At 63.2% G+C, this 16,955-nt stretch overlaps 1 protein-coding gene across 1 annotated transcript; it reads right to left on the bottom strand.

The window, feature by feature from the left end:
- Nucleotides 1-1,720: 1,720 nt before the first annotated feature.
- Nucleotides 1,721-16,870, bottom strand: LOC125687609 (probable RNA-binding protein EIF1AD). Its single transcript, XM_048932828.1, has 5 exons — nt 16,706-16,870; nt 16,096-16,204; nt 15,211-15,319; nt 8,572-8,616; nt 1,721-2,767 (listed from the first exon to the last, which is right to left on the bottom strand). Exons 1-5 carry the CDS (start codon nt 16,790-16,792, stop codon nt 2,590-2,592), a joined length of 528 nt encoding a protein of 175 aa, XP_048788785.1. The 5' UTR covers nt 16,793-16,870; the 3' UTR covers nt 1,721-2,589.
- Nucleotides 16,871-16,955: the final 85 nt, after the last annotated feature.

Raw genomic sequence — 16,955 nt, 5'->3', positions numbered from 1 at the left:
CCTAACCCTAAATAACCCTAACCCTAACCCTAACCCTAACCCTAACTAACCCTAAATAACCCTAACCCTAACCCTAACCCTCACTCTAACCGTAACCCAACCGCAACCACCTTAAACCTGGAGTTTTCTCCCACAAATCCCCGTTTTTCCCCCTAAATGTGGGGTTCAATCTGGGAAAGGGCGCATCGGGGAAGAGTGGGAGGGGAGAGCAGAACCCAGGACCCCCCCAGCCCCGCTCCTCCCCCCCCCCATAGACCCACACTCACCGCTCCGTTCCGACCCCCCCCCCCCCCCAGGAGAAACAGCAGAACGAGGGGAGGCCACGCCCACCAACCAATAGGAAACCGCCCACCCTGAGGCCACGCCCACCGCCATTCATAAACCCGCCTCCCTTAAGCCACGCCCACCCCCTTCCATTGATAAACCAAGCCCCGCCCACCGCCATTCATAAACCCGCCCCGCCCACCCCCATTCTTAACCCGCCTCTCATGAAGCCACGCCCACCCTCATTCAAAGATTCGCCCCCTCAAGACACGCCCACCACCATTCATAAACCCGCCTCCCTTAAGCCACGCCCACCGCCATTCATAAACCCGCCTCCCTTAAGCCACGCCCACCCCCTTCCATTGATAAACCAAGCCCCGCCCACCGCCATTCATAAACCCAACCCGCCCACCCCCCATTCATAAACCCGCCTCTCGTGAAGCCACGCCCACCCCCATTCAAAGACCCGCCCCCCTCAAGACACGCCCACCACCATTCATAAACCCGCCTCCCTTAAGCCACGCCCACCGCCATTCATAAACCCGCCTCCCTTAAGCCACGCCCACCCCCTTCCATTGATAAACCAAGCCACGCCCACCGCCATTCATAAACCCGCCCCGCCCACCCCCATTCATAAACCCGCCTCTCGTGAAGCCACGCCCACCGCCATTCAAAGACCCGCCCCCTCAAGACACGCCCACCGCCATTCATAAACTCGCATCTCATGAAGCCACGCCCAACCCCATCCAAAGACCCGCCCCCCTCAAGACACGCCCACCCCCATTCAAAGACCCGCCCCCCTCAAGACACGCCCACCCCCATTCAAAGACCCGCCCCCCTCAAGATACGCCCACCGCCATTCATAAACCCGCCTCCCTCAAGACACGCCCACCGCCATTCATAAACCCGCCCCTCACGAGTGCGCACCCACCACCGTTTGTAAACCCGCCCCCCTCAAGCCACGCCCACCCCCCATTTCAAAACCGAACCCCAAGCCACGCCCACCACCCATTCACAAACCCGCCCCTCCTGAGGCCACGCCCACCCCATTCAAAGACCCGCCCCTCCACAGGCCACGCCCACCACCCGCTCACAGGATGCCCCTCGGTAGCCACGCTCACCCCATTCATAAACCCGCCTCCCCGAAGCCCCGCCCACTCCATTCATAAATCCGCCTCCCCGAAGCCACGCCCACCCCGTTCATAAACCCGCCCCTCCTGAGGCCACGCCCACCACGCATTCATAACATACGGGATCACCCCAGAACCGAGACCCCCCCCCCAAAATACATGGGATCTTCAATAGATGAGGACCCCCCCCCATACATGGGATCCCCCCATAAAAGTACAGGACACCCCCAAAATACGGGACCCCCCCCAAAGAAAATATGGGACCCCCCCCCATACATGGGACCCCCATAATTGAGACCCCCCCCCCCCAATAAAAATAAGGGACCCCCATATGGGACTCCCCCCCCCCAGTATGGGGGATCTTCCCAGACCTGAAACCTATGGGTCCCTATGGGGGATCTATGGGTCCCTATGGGTCTCTATGGGTCTCTATGGGGGATCTATGGGTCCCTATGGGGGATCTATGGGTCCCTATGGGTCTCTATGGGGGATCGATGGGTCTCTATGGGGGATCTATGGGTCCCTATGGGGGATCTATGCGTCCCTCTGGGGGATCTATGGGTCCCTATGAGTCTCTATGGGGGATCTATGGGTCCCTATGAGTCTCAATGGGGGATCTATGGGTCTCTATGGGGGATCTATGGGTCCCTATGGGGGATCTATGGGTCCCTATGAGTCTCAATGGGGGATCTATGGGTCTCTATGGGGGATCTATGGGTCCCTATGGGTCTCTATGGGGGATCTATGGGGGATCTATGGGTCCCTATGGGGATCTAGGGGTCCCTATGGGGGATCTAGGGGTCTCTATGGGGGATCTATGTGTCCCTATGGGGGATCTATGGGGGATCTATGGGTCCCTATGGGGGATCTATGGGGGATCGATGGGTCCCTATGGGGGATCTATGGGTCCCTATGGGGCATCTATGGGTCTCTATGGGTCATCTATGGGTCTCTATGGGTCCCTATGGGGTCTCTATGGGTCCCTATGGGGGATCTTTGGGTCTCTATGGGGGATCTATGGGTCTCTATGGGGGATCTATGGGTCCTTATGAGTCTCTATGGGTCCCTATGGGGGATCTATGGGTCTCTCTGTGGGGCACAATGGGGCTGCAATCCCCCAAAGCCCCCAGACCCTTTTTTTGGACTCCTCTCCTCCGTCCCAAATGCGACCCTTTATTCCGTGCCCCCCTTTTTCCTACGTCGCCCCACCGCCCTCCGGCTGCCCCCTTTCCCCCCCCCTCCCCCCTTCCTGTTTCTCTTCCTCTTCTTCCTCTTCTTCCTCTTCCTCTTCCTCCTCCTCTTCTTCCTCATCTTCATCTTCCTCTTCCTCGTCCCCCCCGCGGTTGGTGTTGATGAACAGCTCTGCCCCACTCCTGCGCCATGGGGGGGACAGAAAGTTGGCACCTCCCTGCCCCATAGAATGGGCACTGCGCCCCCCTGCCCCCATCCCTGCCCCACAGATGGGCACAGCGCCTCCCTGCCCCAGAGAATGGGCACAGCGCCTCCGTGCCCCCATCCCTGCCCCACAGATGGGCACAGCGCCTCCCTGCCCCATAGAATGGGCACAGCGCCCCCCTGCCCCCATCCCTGCCCCACAGATGGGCACAGCGCCTCCCTGCCCCATAGAATGGGCACAGCGCCCCCCTGCCCCCATCCCTGCCCCACAGATGGGCACAGCGCCTCCCTGCCCCATAGAATGGGCACAGCGCCCCTCTGCCCCCATCCCTGCCCCACAGATGGGCACAGCGCCTCCCTGCCCCATAGAATGGGCACAGCGCCCCCCTGCCCCATAGAATGGGCACTGCGCCTCCCTGCCCCCATCCCTGCCCCACAGATGGGCAGAGCGCCTCCCTGCCCCATAGAATGGGCACTGCGCCCCCCTGCCCCCATCCCTGCCCCACAGATGGGCACAGCGCCTCCCTGCCCCATAGAATGGGCACAGCGCCTCCGTGCCCCCATCCCTGCCCCACAGATGGGCACAGCGCCTCCCTGCCCCATAGAATGGGCACAGCGCCCCTCTGCCCCCATCCCTGCCCCACAGATGGGCACAGCGCCTCCCTGCCCCATAGAATGGGCACAGCGCCTCCGTGCCCCCATCCCTGCCCCACAGATGGGCACAGCGCCTCCCTGCCCCATAGAATGGGCACAGCGCCCCTCTGCCCCCATCCCTGCCCCACAGATGGGCACAGCGCCTCCCTGCCCCATAGAATGGGCACTGCGCCCCCCTGCCCCCATCCCTGCCCCACAGATGGGCACAGCGCCTCCCTGCCCCATAGAATGGGCACTGCGCCCCCCTGCCCCCATCCCTGCCCCACAGATGGGCACAGCGCCTCCCTGCCCCATAGAATGGGCACTGCGCCCCCCCTGCCCCCATCCCTGCCCCACAGATGGGCACAGCGCCTCCCTGCCCCCATCCCTGCCCCACAGATGGGCACAGCGCCTCCCTGCCCCATAGAATGGGCACAGCACCCCCCTGCCCCCATCCCTGCCCCACAGATGGGCACAGCGCCTCCCTGCCCCATAGAATGGGCACAGCGCCTCCGTGCCCCCATCCCTGCCCCACAGATGGGCACAGCGCCTCCCTGCCCCATAGAATGGGCACAGCGCCTCCGTGCCCCCATCCCTGCCCCACAGATGGGCACAGCGCCTCCCTGCCCCATAGAATGGGCACTGCGCCCCCCTGCCCCCATCCCTGCCCCACAGATGGGCACAGCGCCTCCCTGCCCCATAGAATGGGCACTGCGCCCCCCCTGCCCCCATCCCTGCCCCATAGAATGGGCACAGCGCCTCCCTGCCCCATAGAATGGGCACAGCGCCCCCCTGCCCCCATCCCTGCCCCACAGATGGGCACAGCGCCTCCCTGCCCCATAGAATGGGCACAGCGCCTCCGTGCCCCCATCCCTGCCCCACAGATGGGCACAGCGCCTCCCTACCCCATAGAATGGGCACAGCGCCCCCCTGCCCCCATCCCTGCCCCACAGATGGGCACAGCGCCTCCCTGCCCCATAGAATGGGCACAGCGCCTGCGTGCCCCCATCCCTGCCCCACAGATGGGCACAGCGCCCCCCTGCCCCCATCCCTGCCCCACAGATGGGCACAGCGCCTCCCTGCCCCAGAGAATGGGCACTGCGCCCCCCTGCCCCCATCCCTGCCCCATAGAATGGGCACAGCGCCTCCCTGCCCCATAGAATGGGCACAGCGCCCCCCTGCCCCCATCCCTGCCCCACAGATGGGCACAGCGCCTCCCTGCCCCATAGAATGGGCACAGCGCCTCCCTGCCCCATAGAATGGGCACTGCGCCTCCGTGCCCCCATCCCTGCCCCACAGATGGGCACAGCGCCTCCCTGCCCCATAGAATGGGCACAGCGCCTCCGTGCCCCCATCCCTGCCCCACAGATGGGCACAGCGCCTCCCTGCCCCATAGAATGGGCACAGCGCCCCTCTGCCCCCATCCCTGCCCCACAGATGGGCACAGCGCCTCCCTGCCCCATAGAATGGGCACAGCGCCCCCCTGCCCCATAGAATGGGCACTGCGCCTCCCTGCCCCCATCCCTGCCCCACAGATGGGCAGAGCGCCTCCCTGCCCCATAGAATGGGCACTGCGCCCCCCTGCCCCCATCCCTGCCCCACAGATGGGCACAGCGCCTCCCTGCCCCATAGAATGGGCACAGCGCCTCCGTGCCCCCATCCCTGCCCCACAGATGGGCACAGCGCCTCCCTGCCCCATAGAATGGGCACAGCGCCCCTCTGCCCCCATCCCTGCCCCACAGATGGGCACAGCGCCTCCCTGCCCCATAGAATGGGCACTGCGCCCCCCTGCCCCCATCCCTGCCCCACAGATGGGCACAGCGCCTCCCTGCCCCATAGAATGGGCACTGCGCCCCCCCTGCCCCCATCCCTGCCCCACAGATGGGCACAGCGCCTCCCTGCCCCATAGAATGGGCACTGCGCCCCCCCTGCCCCCATCCCTGCCCCACAGATGGGCACAGCGCCTCCCTGCCCCCATCCCTGCCCCACAGATGGGCACAGCGCCTCCCTGCCCCATAGAATGGGCACAGCACCCCCCTGCCCCCATCCCTGCCCCACAGATGGGCACAGCGCCTCCCTGCCCCATAGAATGGGCACAGCGCCTCCGTGCCCCCATCCCTGCCCCACAGATGGGCACAGCGCCTCCCTGCCCCATAGAATGGGCACAGCGCCTCCGTGCCCCCATCCCTGCCCCACAGATGGGCACAGCGCCTCCCTGCCCCATAGAATGGGCACTGCGCCCCCCCTGCCCCCATCCCTGCCCCACAGATGGGCACAGCGCCTCCCTGCCCCATAGAATGGGCACAGCGCCCCCCTGCCCCAATCCCTGCCCCACAGATGGGCACAGCACCTCCCTGCCCCATAGAATGGGCACTGCGCCCCCCTGCCCCCATCCCTGCCCCACAGATGGGCACAGCGCCTCCCTGCCCCATAGAATGGGCACTGCGCCCCCCTGCCCCCATCCCTGCCCCACAGATGGGCACAGCGCCTCCCTGCCCCATAGAATGGGCACAGCGCCCCCCTGCCCCCATCCCTGCCCCATAGAATGGGCACAGCGCCTCCCTGCCCCATAGAATGGGCACAGCGCCCCCCTGCCCCCATCCCTGCCCCACAGATGGGCACAGCGCCTCCCTGCCCCATAGAATGGGCACAGCGCCTCCCTGCCCCATAGAATGGGCACTGCGCCTCCGTGCCCCCATCCCTGCCCCACAGATGGGCACAGCGCCTCCCTGCCCCATAGAATGGGCACAGCGCCTCCGTGCCCCCATCCCTGCCCCACAGATGGGCACAGCGCCTCCCTGCCCCATAGAATGGGCACAGCGCCCCTCTGCCCCCATCCCTGCCCCACAGATGGGCACAGCGCCTCCCTGCCCCATAGAATGGGCACAGCGCCCCCCTGCCCCATAGAATGGGCACTGCGCCTCCCTGCCCCCATCCCTGCCCCACAGATGGGCAGAGCGCCTCCCTGCCCCATAGAATGGGCACTGCGCCCCCCTGCCCCCATCCCTGCCCCACAGATGGGCACAGCGCCTCCCTGCCCCATAGAATGGGCACAGCGCCTCCGTGCCCCCATCCCTGCCCCACAGATGGGCACAGCGCCTCCCTGCCCCATAGAATGGGCACAGCGCCCCTCTGCCCCCATCCCTGCCCCACAGATGGGCACAGCGCCTCCCTGCCCCATAGAATGGGCACTGCGCCCCCCTGCCCCCATCCCTGCCCCACAGATGGGCACAGCGCCTCCCTGCCCCATAGAATGGGCACTGCGCCCCCCTGCCCCCATCCCTGCCCCACAGATGGGCACAGCGCCTCCCTGCCCCATAGAATGGGCACTGCGCCCCCCTGCCCCCATCCCTGCCCCACAGATGGGCACAGCGCCTCCCTGCCCCCATCCCTGCCCCACAGATGGGCACAGCGCCTCCCTGCCCCATAGAATGGGCACAGCACCCCCCTGCCCCCATCCCTGCCCCACAGATGGGCACAGCGCCTCCCTGCCCCATAGAATGGGCACAGCGCCTCCGTGCCCCCATCCCTGCCCCACAGATGGGCACAGCGCCTCCCTGCCCCATAGAATGGGCACAGCGCCTCCGTGCCCCCATCCCTGCCCCACAGATGGGCACAGCGCCTCCCTGCCCCATAGAATGGGCACTGCGCCCCCCCTGCCCCCATCCCTGCCCCACAGATGGGCACAGCGCCTCCCTGCCCCATAGAATGGGCACTGCGCCCCCCTGCCCCCATCCCTGCCCCACAGATGGGCACAGCGCCTCCCTGCCCCATAGAATGGGCACAGCGCCCCCCTGCCCCCATCCCTGCCCCATAGAATGGGCACAGCGCCTCCCTGCCCCATAGAATGGGCACAGCGCCCCCCTGCCCCCATCCCTGCCCCACAGATGGGCACAGCGCCTCCCTGCCCCATAGAATGGGCACAGCGCCTCCGTGCCCCCATCCCTGCCCCACAGATGGGCACAACGCCTCCCTACCCCATAGAATGGGCACAGCGCCCCCCTGCCCCCATCCCTGCCCCACAGATGGGCACAGCGCCTCCCTGCCCCATAGAATGGGCACAGCGCCTGCGTGCCCCCATCCCTGCCCCACAGATGGGCACAGCGCCCCCCTGCCCCCATCCCTGCCCCACAGATGGGCACAGCGCCTCCCTGCCCCAGAGAATGGGCACTGCGCCCCCCTGCCCCCATCCCTGCCCCATAGAATGGGCACAGCGCCTCCCTGCCCCATAGAATGGGCACAGCGCCCCCCTGCCCCCATCCCTGCCCCACAGATGGGCACAGCGCCTCCCTGCCCCATAGAATGGGCACAGCGCCTCCCTGCCCCATAGAATGGGCACTGCGCCTCCGTGCCCCCATCCCTGCCCCACAGATGGGCACAGCGCCTCCCTGCCCCATAGAATGGGCACAGCGCCTCCGTGCCCCCATCCCTGCCCCACAGATGGGCACAGCGCCTCCCTGCCCCATAGAATGGGCACAGTGCCTCCGTGCCCCCATCCCTGCCCCACAGATGGGCACAGCGCCTCCCTGCCCCATAGAATGGGCTCTGCGCCCCCCTGCCCCCATCCCTGCCCCACAGATGGGCACAGCGCCTCCCTGCCCCATAGAATGGGCACAGCGCCCCCCTGCCCCCATCCCTGCCCCACAGATGGGCACAGCACCTCCCTGCCCCATAGAATGGGCACAGCGCCTCCGTGCCCCCATCCCTGCCCCACAGATGGGCACAGTGCCTCCCTGCCCCATAGAATGGGCTCTGCGCCCCCCTGCCCCCATCCCTGCCCCATAGAATGGGCACTGCGCCCCCCTGCCCCCATCCCTGCCCCACAGATGGGCACAGCGCCTCCCTGCCCCATAGAATGGGCACAGCGCCTCCGTGCCCCCATCCCTGCCCCACAGATTGGCACAGCGCCTCCCTGCCCCATAGAATGGGCACAGCGCCTCCATGCCCCCATCCCTGCCCCACAGATGGGCACAGCGCCTCCCTGCCCCATAGAATGGGCACAGCGCCTCCCTGCCCCATAGAATGGGCACAGCGCCCCCCTGCCCCCATCCCTGCCCCACAGATGGGCACAGCGCCTCAGCCCTGCCCCACAGATGGCCCATTACCCCACCCTCATTAATGAAGCCCCGTTAATTTATTAATTGCTCACCCCTCCTGCCGGCTCGGCTCCAGGGATGCTGCAAAGGCCGCGGGCCTGGGGGGGGGGGGGGGGAGGGGGGGGGCAATTAGAGGGGGGGGGGCAGGGGGGGTCATATCTGCCCCACAGGGAGGAGGGGACCCCCAAAAAAGGGGGGGGTTCAGAGAGACCTCAGTGCCCCCATAGGGACCCCATATGCCCTATAGAGACCCCGTACCCCCCATAGAGAACCCATAGAGACCCCACACACCCCACAGAGACCCCATAGAGACCCCACACACCCCACAGAGACCCCATAGAGACCCCACACACCCCACAGAGACCCCATAGAGACCCCATACACCCCACAGAGACCCCATAAAGACCCCATACACCCCATAGAGACCCCATACGCCCCACAGAGACCCCATAGAGACCCCATACACCCCACAGAGACCCCATAGAGACCCCACACACCCCATAGAGACCCCATAGAGACCCCATACACCCCACAGAGACCCCATACGCCCCACAGAGACCCCATAGAGACCCCACACACCACACAGAGACCCCATAGAGACCCCACACACCCCATAGAGACCCCATAGAGACCCCATAGAGACCCCATACACCCCACAGAGACCCCATAGAGACCCCATAGAGACCCCATAGAGACCCCATAGAGACCCCACACACCCCAGAGAGACCCCATAGAGACCCCATAGAGACCCCACACACCCCACAGAGACCCCATAGAGACCCCATACACCCCACAGACACCCCATAAGACCCCATACTCCCCACAGAGACCCCATAGAGACCCCATACACCCCACAGAGACCCCATACACCCCCACAGATACCCCATAGAGCCCCCACATCTCTGACCCTGACCCCACTGCCCCCATAGAGCCCCATGCAGACCCCATAGAGACCCTATATACCCCACAGAGACCCCCCCATAGAGACCCCCCCCATAGAGACCCACCTCATAGAGACCTCAGTGCCCCCATAGGGACCCCATATGCCCTATAGAGACCCCGTACCCCCCATAGAGACCCCATAAAGACCCCATACACCCCACAGAGACCCCATAAAGACCCCACACACCCCACAGAGACCCCATAGAGACCCCACACACCCCATAAAGACCCCATAGAGACCCCATAGAGACCCCATAGAGACCCCATACACCCCACAGAGACCCCATAGAGACCCCACACACCCCACAGAGACCCCACAGAGACCCCATAGAGACCCCATACACCCCACAGAGACCCCATAGAGACCCCATAGAGACCCCATACACCCCACAGAGACCCCACAGAGACCCCACAGAGACCCCATACACCCCACAGAGACCCCATAGAGACCCCATAGAGACCCCATACACCCCACAGAGACCCCACAGAGACCCCATAGAGACCCCACACACCCCACAGAGACCCCACAGAGACCCCATAGAGACCCCATACACCCCACAGAGACCCCATACACCCCACAGAGACCCCACAGAGACCCCATAGAGACCCCACACACCCCACAGAGACCCCATAGAGACCCCATACACCCCACAGAGACCCCACAGAGACCCCATAGAGACCCCATACACCCCACAGAGACCCCACAGAGACCCCATAGAGACCCCACACACCCCACAGAGACCCCATAGAGACCCCACACACCCCACAGAGACCCCATAGAGACCCCATACACCCCACAGAGACCCCATAGAGACCCCATAGAGACCCCATACACCCCACAGAGACCCCCATAGAGACCCCACACACCCCATAAAGACCCCATAGAGACCCCATAGAGACCCCACACACCCCACAGAGACCCCATACGCCCCATAGAGACCCCATAGAGCCCCCACATCCCTGACCCTGACCCCACTGCCCCCATAGAGCCCCATGCAGACCCCATAGAGACCCTATATACCCCACAGAGACCCCCCCATAGAGACCCCCCCATAGAGACCCACCTCATAGAGACCTCAGTGCCCCCATAGGCACCCCATATGCCCTATAGAGACCCCGTACCCCCCATAGAAACCCCATAGAGACCCCATACACCCCACAGAGACCCCATAAAGACCCCACACACCACACAGAGACCCCATAGAGACCCCATACACCCCACAGAGACCCCATACGCCCCATAGAGACCCCATAGAGCCCCCACATCCCTGACCCTGACCCCACTGCCCCCATAGAGCCCCATGCAGACCCCATAGAGACCCTATATACCCCATAGAGACCCCCCCATAGAGACCCCCCCATAGAGACCTCAGTGCCCCCATAGGGACCCCATATGCCCTATAGAGACCCCATACCCCCCAATAGAGACCCCATAGAGACCCCATAGCCCCCATAGAGACCCCATAGAGACCCCACACACCCCACAGAGACCCCATAAAGACCCCCATACCCCCCATAGAGACCCCATAGAGACCCCACACACCCCACAGAGACCCCATAAAGACCCCATACACCCCACAGAGACCCCATAGAGACCCCATACACCCCACAGAGACCCCATACGCCCCATAGAGACCCCATAGAGCCCCCACATCCCTGACCCTGACCCCACTGCCCCCATAGAGCCCCATGCAGACCCCATAGAGACCCTATATACCCCACAGAGACCCCCCCCATAGAGACCCCCCCATAGAGACCCACCTCATAGAGACCTCAGTGCCCCCATAGGGACCCCATAGGCCCTATAGAGACCCCATACCCCCCATAGAGACCCCATAGAGACCCCATACCCGCCATAGAGACCCCATAGAGACCCCACACACCCCACAGAGACCCCATAGAGACCCCACACACCCCACAGAGACCCCATAGAGACCCCACACACCCCACAGAGACCCCATAGAGACCCCACACACCCCACAGAGACCCCATAGAGACCCCATACACCCCATAGAGACCCCATAGAGACCCCATAGAGACCCCATACACCCCATAGAGACCCCATAGAGACCCCATAGAGACCCCATAGAGACCCCATAGAGACCCCATAGAGACCCCACACACCACACAGAGACCCCATAGAGACCCCATAGAGACCCCACACACCCCATAGAGACCCCATAAAGACCCCACACACCCCATAGAGACCCCATAGAGACCCCACACACCCCACAGAGACCCCATACGCCCCATAGAGACCCGATAGAGCCCCCACATCCCTGACCCTGACCCCACTGCCCCCATAGAGCCCCATGCAGACCCCATAGAGACCCTATATACCCCACAGAGACCCCCCCATAGAGACCCCCCCATAGAGACCCACCTCATAGAGACCTCAGTGCCCCCATAGGGACCCCCATATGCCCTATAGAGACCCCGTACCCCCCATAGAGACCCCATAAGACCCCATACACCCCACAGAGACCCCATAGAGACCCCACACACCCCACAGAGACCCCATAGAGACCCCACACACCCCACAGAGACCCCATAGAGACCCCACACACCCCACAGAGACCCCATAGAGACCCCACACACCCCACAGAGACCCCATAGAGACCCCACACACCCCACAGAGACCCCATAGAGACCCCATACACCACACAGAGACCCCATAGAGACCCCACACACCCCATAGAGACCCCATAGAGACCCCCACACACCCCATAGAGACCCCATAGAGACCCCACACACCACACAGAGACCCCATAGAGACCCCACACACCCCATAGAGACCCCATAGAGACCCCATACACCCCACAGAGACCCCATAGAGACCCCACACACCCCACAGAGACCCCATAAAGACCCCATACACCCCACAGAGACCCCAGAGACCCCACACACCCCACAGAGACCCCATAGAGACCCCATAGAGACCCCATAGAGACCCCATAGAGACCCCACACACCACACAGAGACCCCATAGAGACCCCATAGAGACCCCACACACCCCATAGAGACCCCACACACCCCACAGAGACCCCATAAAGACCCCACACACCCCACAGAGACCCCATACGCCCCATAGAGACCCCATAGAGCCCCCACATCCCTGACCCTGACCCCACTGCCCCCATAGAGCCCCATGCAGACCCCATAGAGACCCTATATACCCCACAGAGACCCCCCCATAGAGACCCCCCCCATAGAGACCCACCTCATAGAGACCTCAGTGCCCCCATAGAGACCCCATACCCCAAATAGAGGCCCCATAGAAATTCTATATGCTCCATAGGAACCCCCCATAGAGACGTCACATAGGGACCTCAGTGCCCCTATAGAGACCTCCTCCATAGAGACCCCACAGAGACTCTATAAGCCCCATAAGGACTCCACAGGGACCCCACAGAAACCCCCCATAGGGACACCCCACAGAAACCCCCCATAGAGACCCCATACCCCCCATAGAGGCCCCATAGAGACTCTATATACTCCATAGGGACCCCCCATAGAGACGTCACATAGAGATCTCAGTGCCCCTATAGAAACCCCCCCCCATAGAGACCCCACAGAGACCCTATAAGCCCCATAAGGACTCCATAGGGACCCCACAGAAACCCCCCATAGAGACCCCATATGCCCCACAGAGACCCCATACCCCCCATAGAGACCCCATAGAGACCCCATAGAGACCCTATATGCTCCATAGGGACCCCCCATAGAGACATCACATAGGGATCTCAGTGCCCCTATAGAAACCCCCCCCCCATAGAGACCCCACAGAGACTCTATATGCCCCATAAGAACTCCATAGGGACCCCACAGAAACCCCCCATAGAGACCCCATATGCCCCACAGAGACCCCATACCCCCCATAGAGACCCCATAGAGACCCCATAGAGACCCTATATGCTCCATAGGGACCCCCATAGAGACATCACATAGGGATCTCAGTGCCCCTATAGAAACCCCCCCCCATAGAGGACCCCACAGAGACTCTATATGCCCCATAAGAACTCCATAGGGACCCCACAAAAACCCCCAATAGGGACACCCCACAGAAACCCCCCATAGGGACACCCCACAGAAACCCCGCATAGGGACCCCCACATGCCCCACAGAGACCCCATACCCCCCACAGAGACCCCATAGAGACCCCATAGAGACCCCATACAAATTCTATATACTCCATAGAAACCCCCTATTGAGATGTCACATAGAGATCTCAGTGCCCCTATAGAGACCTCCTGCATAGAGACCCCACAGAGACCCTATAAGCCCCATAAGGACTCCATAGGGACCCCACAGAAACCCCCCATAGGGACACCCCACAGAAACCCCCCATAGAGACCCCACGTGCCCCACAGAGACCCCATACCCCCCACAGAGACCCCATAGAGACCCCATAGAGACTCTATATGCTCCATAGGGACCCCCCCATAGAGACGTCACATAGGGACCTCAGCGCCCCTATAGAAACCCCCCCCCCATAGAGACCCCCCAGAGACCCTATAAGCCCCATAAGGACTCCATAGGGACCCCACAGAAACCCCCCATAGGGACACCCCACAGAAACCCCCCATAGGGACCCCACATGCCCCACAGAGACCCCATACCCCCCATAGAGACCCCATAGACCCCACAGAGACCCCATAGACACCCCATAAAGACCCCATACCCCCCATAGAGACCCCATAGAGGCTCTATATGCTCCATAGGGACCCCCCATAGAGACGTCACATAGAGATCTCAGTGCCCCTATAGAAACCCCCCCCCCATAGAGACCCCACAGAGACTCTATATGCCCCATAAGAACTCCATAGGGACCCCTCAGAAACCCCCCATAGGGACACCCCACAGAGACCCCGCACAGAGACCCCATACCCCCCACAGAGACCCCATAGACCCCACAGAGACCCCATACCTCCCATAGAGGCCCCATAGAGACTCTATATGCTCCATAGGGACCCCCCATAGAGACGTCACATAGAGATCTCAGCGCCCCTATAGAAACCCCCCCCATAGAGACCCCCCAGAGACCCTATAAGCCCCATAAGGACTCCATAGGGACCCCACAGAAACCCCCCATAGGGCACCCCACAGAAACCCCCCATAGAGACCCCACATGCCCCACAGAGACCCCGTACCCCCCATAGAGACCCCATAGAGACCCCATAGAGACCCTATATGCTCTATAGGAACCCCCCATAGAGACATCACATAGGGACCTCAGTGCCCCTATAGAGACCTCCTCCATAGAGACCCCACAGAGACTCTATATGCCCCATAAGGACTCCACAGGGACCCCACAGAAACCCCCCATAGGGACACCCCACAGAAACCCCCCATAGAGACCCCACATGCCCCACAGAGACCCCATACCCCCCATAGAGACCCCATAGACCCCACAGAGACCCCATAGACACCCCATAAAGACCCCATACCTCCCATAGAGGCCCCATAGAGACTCTATATGCTCCATAGGGACCCCCTATTGAGATGTCACATAGGGACCTCAGTGCCCCTATAGAGACCTCCTCCATAGAGACCCCACAGAGACTCTATATGTCCCATAAGGACTCCATAGGGACCCCACAGAAACCCCCCATAGGGACACCCCACAGAAACCCCCCAGAGACCCCACATGCCCCACAGAGACCCCGTACCCCCCATAGAGACCCCATAGAGACCCCATAGAGACCCCATAGAGACCCCATAGAGACCCCACAGAGCCCGGTGCGAGGTACCAGAGCCCCTGGCGCTGCAGGAAGCGGATGTGGGGCCGCAGCAGAACCAGCGCCATCTCTGCCTTCACCTTCGCTCCCTCCGCAATGGGGTCCACCAGCACAAAGTCCCCTGGGGGGGGGAGAAGGGGGGGGTTGGGGGGTGGTGGAGAGGGGGAGGGGGGGTGTATAGGGAGAGTCGTATAGGGGGAGGGAATGGGGGGGTAAATGAGGGGGAGGGGATAAAGGGTAAATCAGGGGGAGGGGATGGGGGAGACGGAGGGGGGGGGATTGCATAGAGGGCTATGGGGGCAGCTATAGGGGGCAGCCATGGGGGAGCTATGGGGTGGCCATGGGGCAGCTATGGGGACGGCTTGTGGGGTGGTAATGGGGCGGCCATGGGGGCAGCCATGACAGCCACGGGGACGGCTATGGGGCAGCCAAGCGGGCAGCTATGGGGGTGGCCATGGGGGTGGCCATGACAGCCATGGGGACAGCTATGGGGCAGCTGTGGGGTGGTAATGGGGTGGCCATGGTCCGGCCAAGGCAGCCACGGGGCGGCTATGGGGGCAGCCATGACAACCATGGGGCGGCTATGGGGGCGGCCATGACAACCATGGGGCGGCTATGGGGGCAGCCATGACAACCATGGGGCGGCCATGGGGTAGCTATGAGGCAGCTATGGGGGTGGTTATGGGGCGGCTATGGGGGCGGCCATGACAACCATGGGGCGGCCATGGGGTAGCTATGAGGCAGCTATGGGGGTGGTTATGGGGGCAGCCATGGGGGTGGTTATGGGGCAGCCATGGGGGTGGTTATGGGGGCGGCCATGGGGGTGGTTATGGGGGCGGCCATGGGGCTGTTATGGGGGCGGCCATGGGGCAGCCATGGGGCAGCCATGGGGCGCACCTCTCTTGATCCAGACGTGGTGGCGGAAGCGGGGCGGCATGCTGGCCAGGAAGCGGCTGCCGTCGGCCGTCTCCACCTCGTGCAGGTTGTTGCCAGGGCTGCTCAGCACCTGCGTGGCCCCACAAAACCCCACAGGGACCCCGTTGGCCCCATAGGGACCCCACTGACCCCACAGAGACTCCATATGCCCCATTCTGACCCTATTCCCCCCAGGGACCCCATATGCCCCATACTGACCCTAATGCCCCATAGACCCCAAATACCCCATGGAGGCCCCACAGACGCCCCACAGAGACCCCATACGCCCCACAGAGACCCCACTGGCCCCATAGACCCCAAGTACCCCCAAAAAGGGCCCATAGAGGCCCCATAAAAACACCATAGAGACCCCATACGCCCCACAGAAACCCCACTGTCCCCATAGATCCCAAATGCCCCATGGAGGCCCCATACAGTTCCCATAGACGCCCCACAGAGGCCCCAAAGAGACCCCACAGATGCCCCATAGAGACCCCACAGGTGCCCCATAGGACCCCATAGGCCCCAAATACCCCATAGAAAACCCCACAGACGCCCCACAGAGGCCCCACAACCCCCCCGCCCCCCGTACCCTGACGATGCGCTGCTGCGGGGCGGGCACCACGTGCTCCTCCAGCACCTCCCGGGTCACGTGCTTCCGCTTGGTGGCGCGCGACATAGCGGGACGGGAACGGCTCCGAACCGGCACCGCACCTCCGCCTCCTCTCCTCTCCAGGAACACTTCCGCTTCCTCTACGTGACGTCACTTCCGCCACAGCGCAGAGGGAGGGGCTACGTGCCGCGCGCAGGGATTGGCCGTGCGCGCCGCGCGAAGCGGCGGA

The sequence above is a fragment of the Lagopus muta genome, unplaced genomic scaffold, assembly GCF_023343835.1.
Source record: "Lagopus muta isolate bLagMut1 unplaced genomic scaffold, bLagMut1 primary scaffold_115, whole genome shotgun sequence".
Classification (NCBI taxonomy): Eukaryota; Metazoa; Chordata; class Aves; order Galliformes; family Phasianidae; genus Lagopus; species Lagopus muta.
The sequence above is the reverse complement of the archived record's forward strand: the minus strand, read 5'-3'. Positions and strand labels throughout refer to the sequence as shown.

What these genes read in the sequence shown, in the direction of transcription:
- LOC125687609 (XM_048932828.1), bottom strand. Translation starts at nt 16,792, where the DNA reads ATGTCGCGCGCCACCAAGCGGAAGCACGTGACCCGGGAGGTGCTGGAG. An exon ending in CGCAGCAGCGCATCGTCAGG is followed by an intron (nt 16,205 to 16,705) that starts GTACGGGGGGCG and finishes GGGGCCACGCAG; the next exon opens with GTGCTGAGCAGCCCTGGCAA. An exon ending in GAGCCGAGCCGGCAGGAGGG is followed by an intron (nt 2,768 to 8,571) that starts GTGAGCAATTAA and finishes CCCATGGCGCAG; the next exon opens with GAGTGGGGCAGAGCTGTTCA.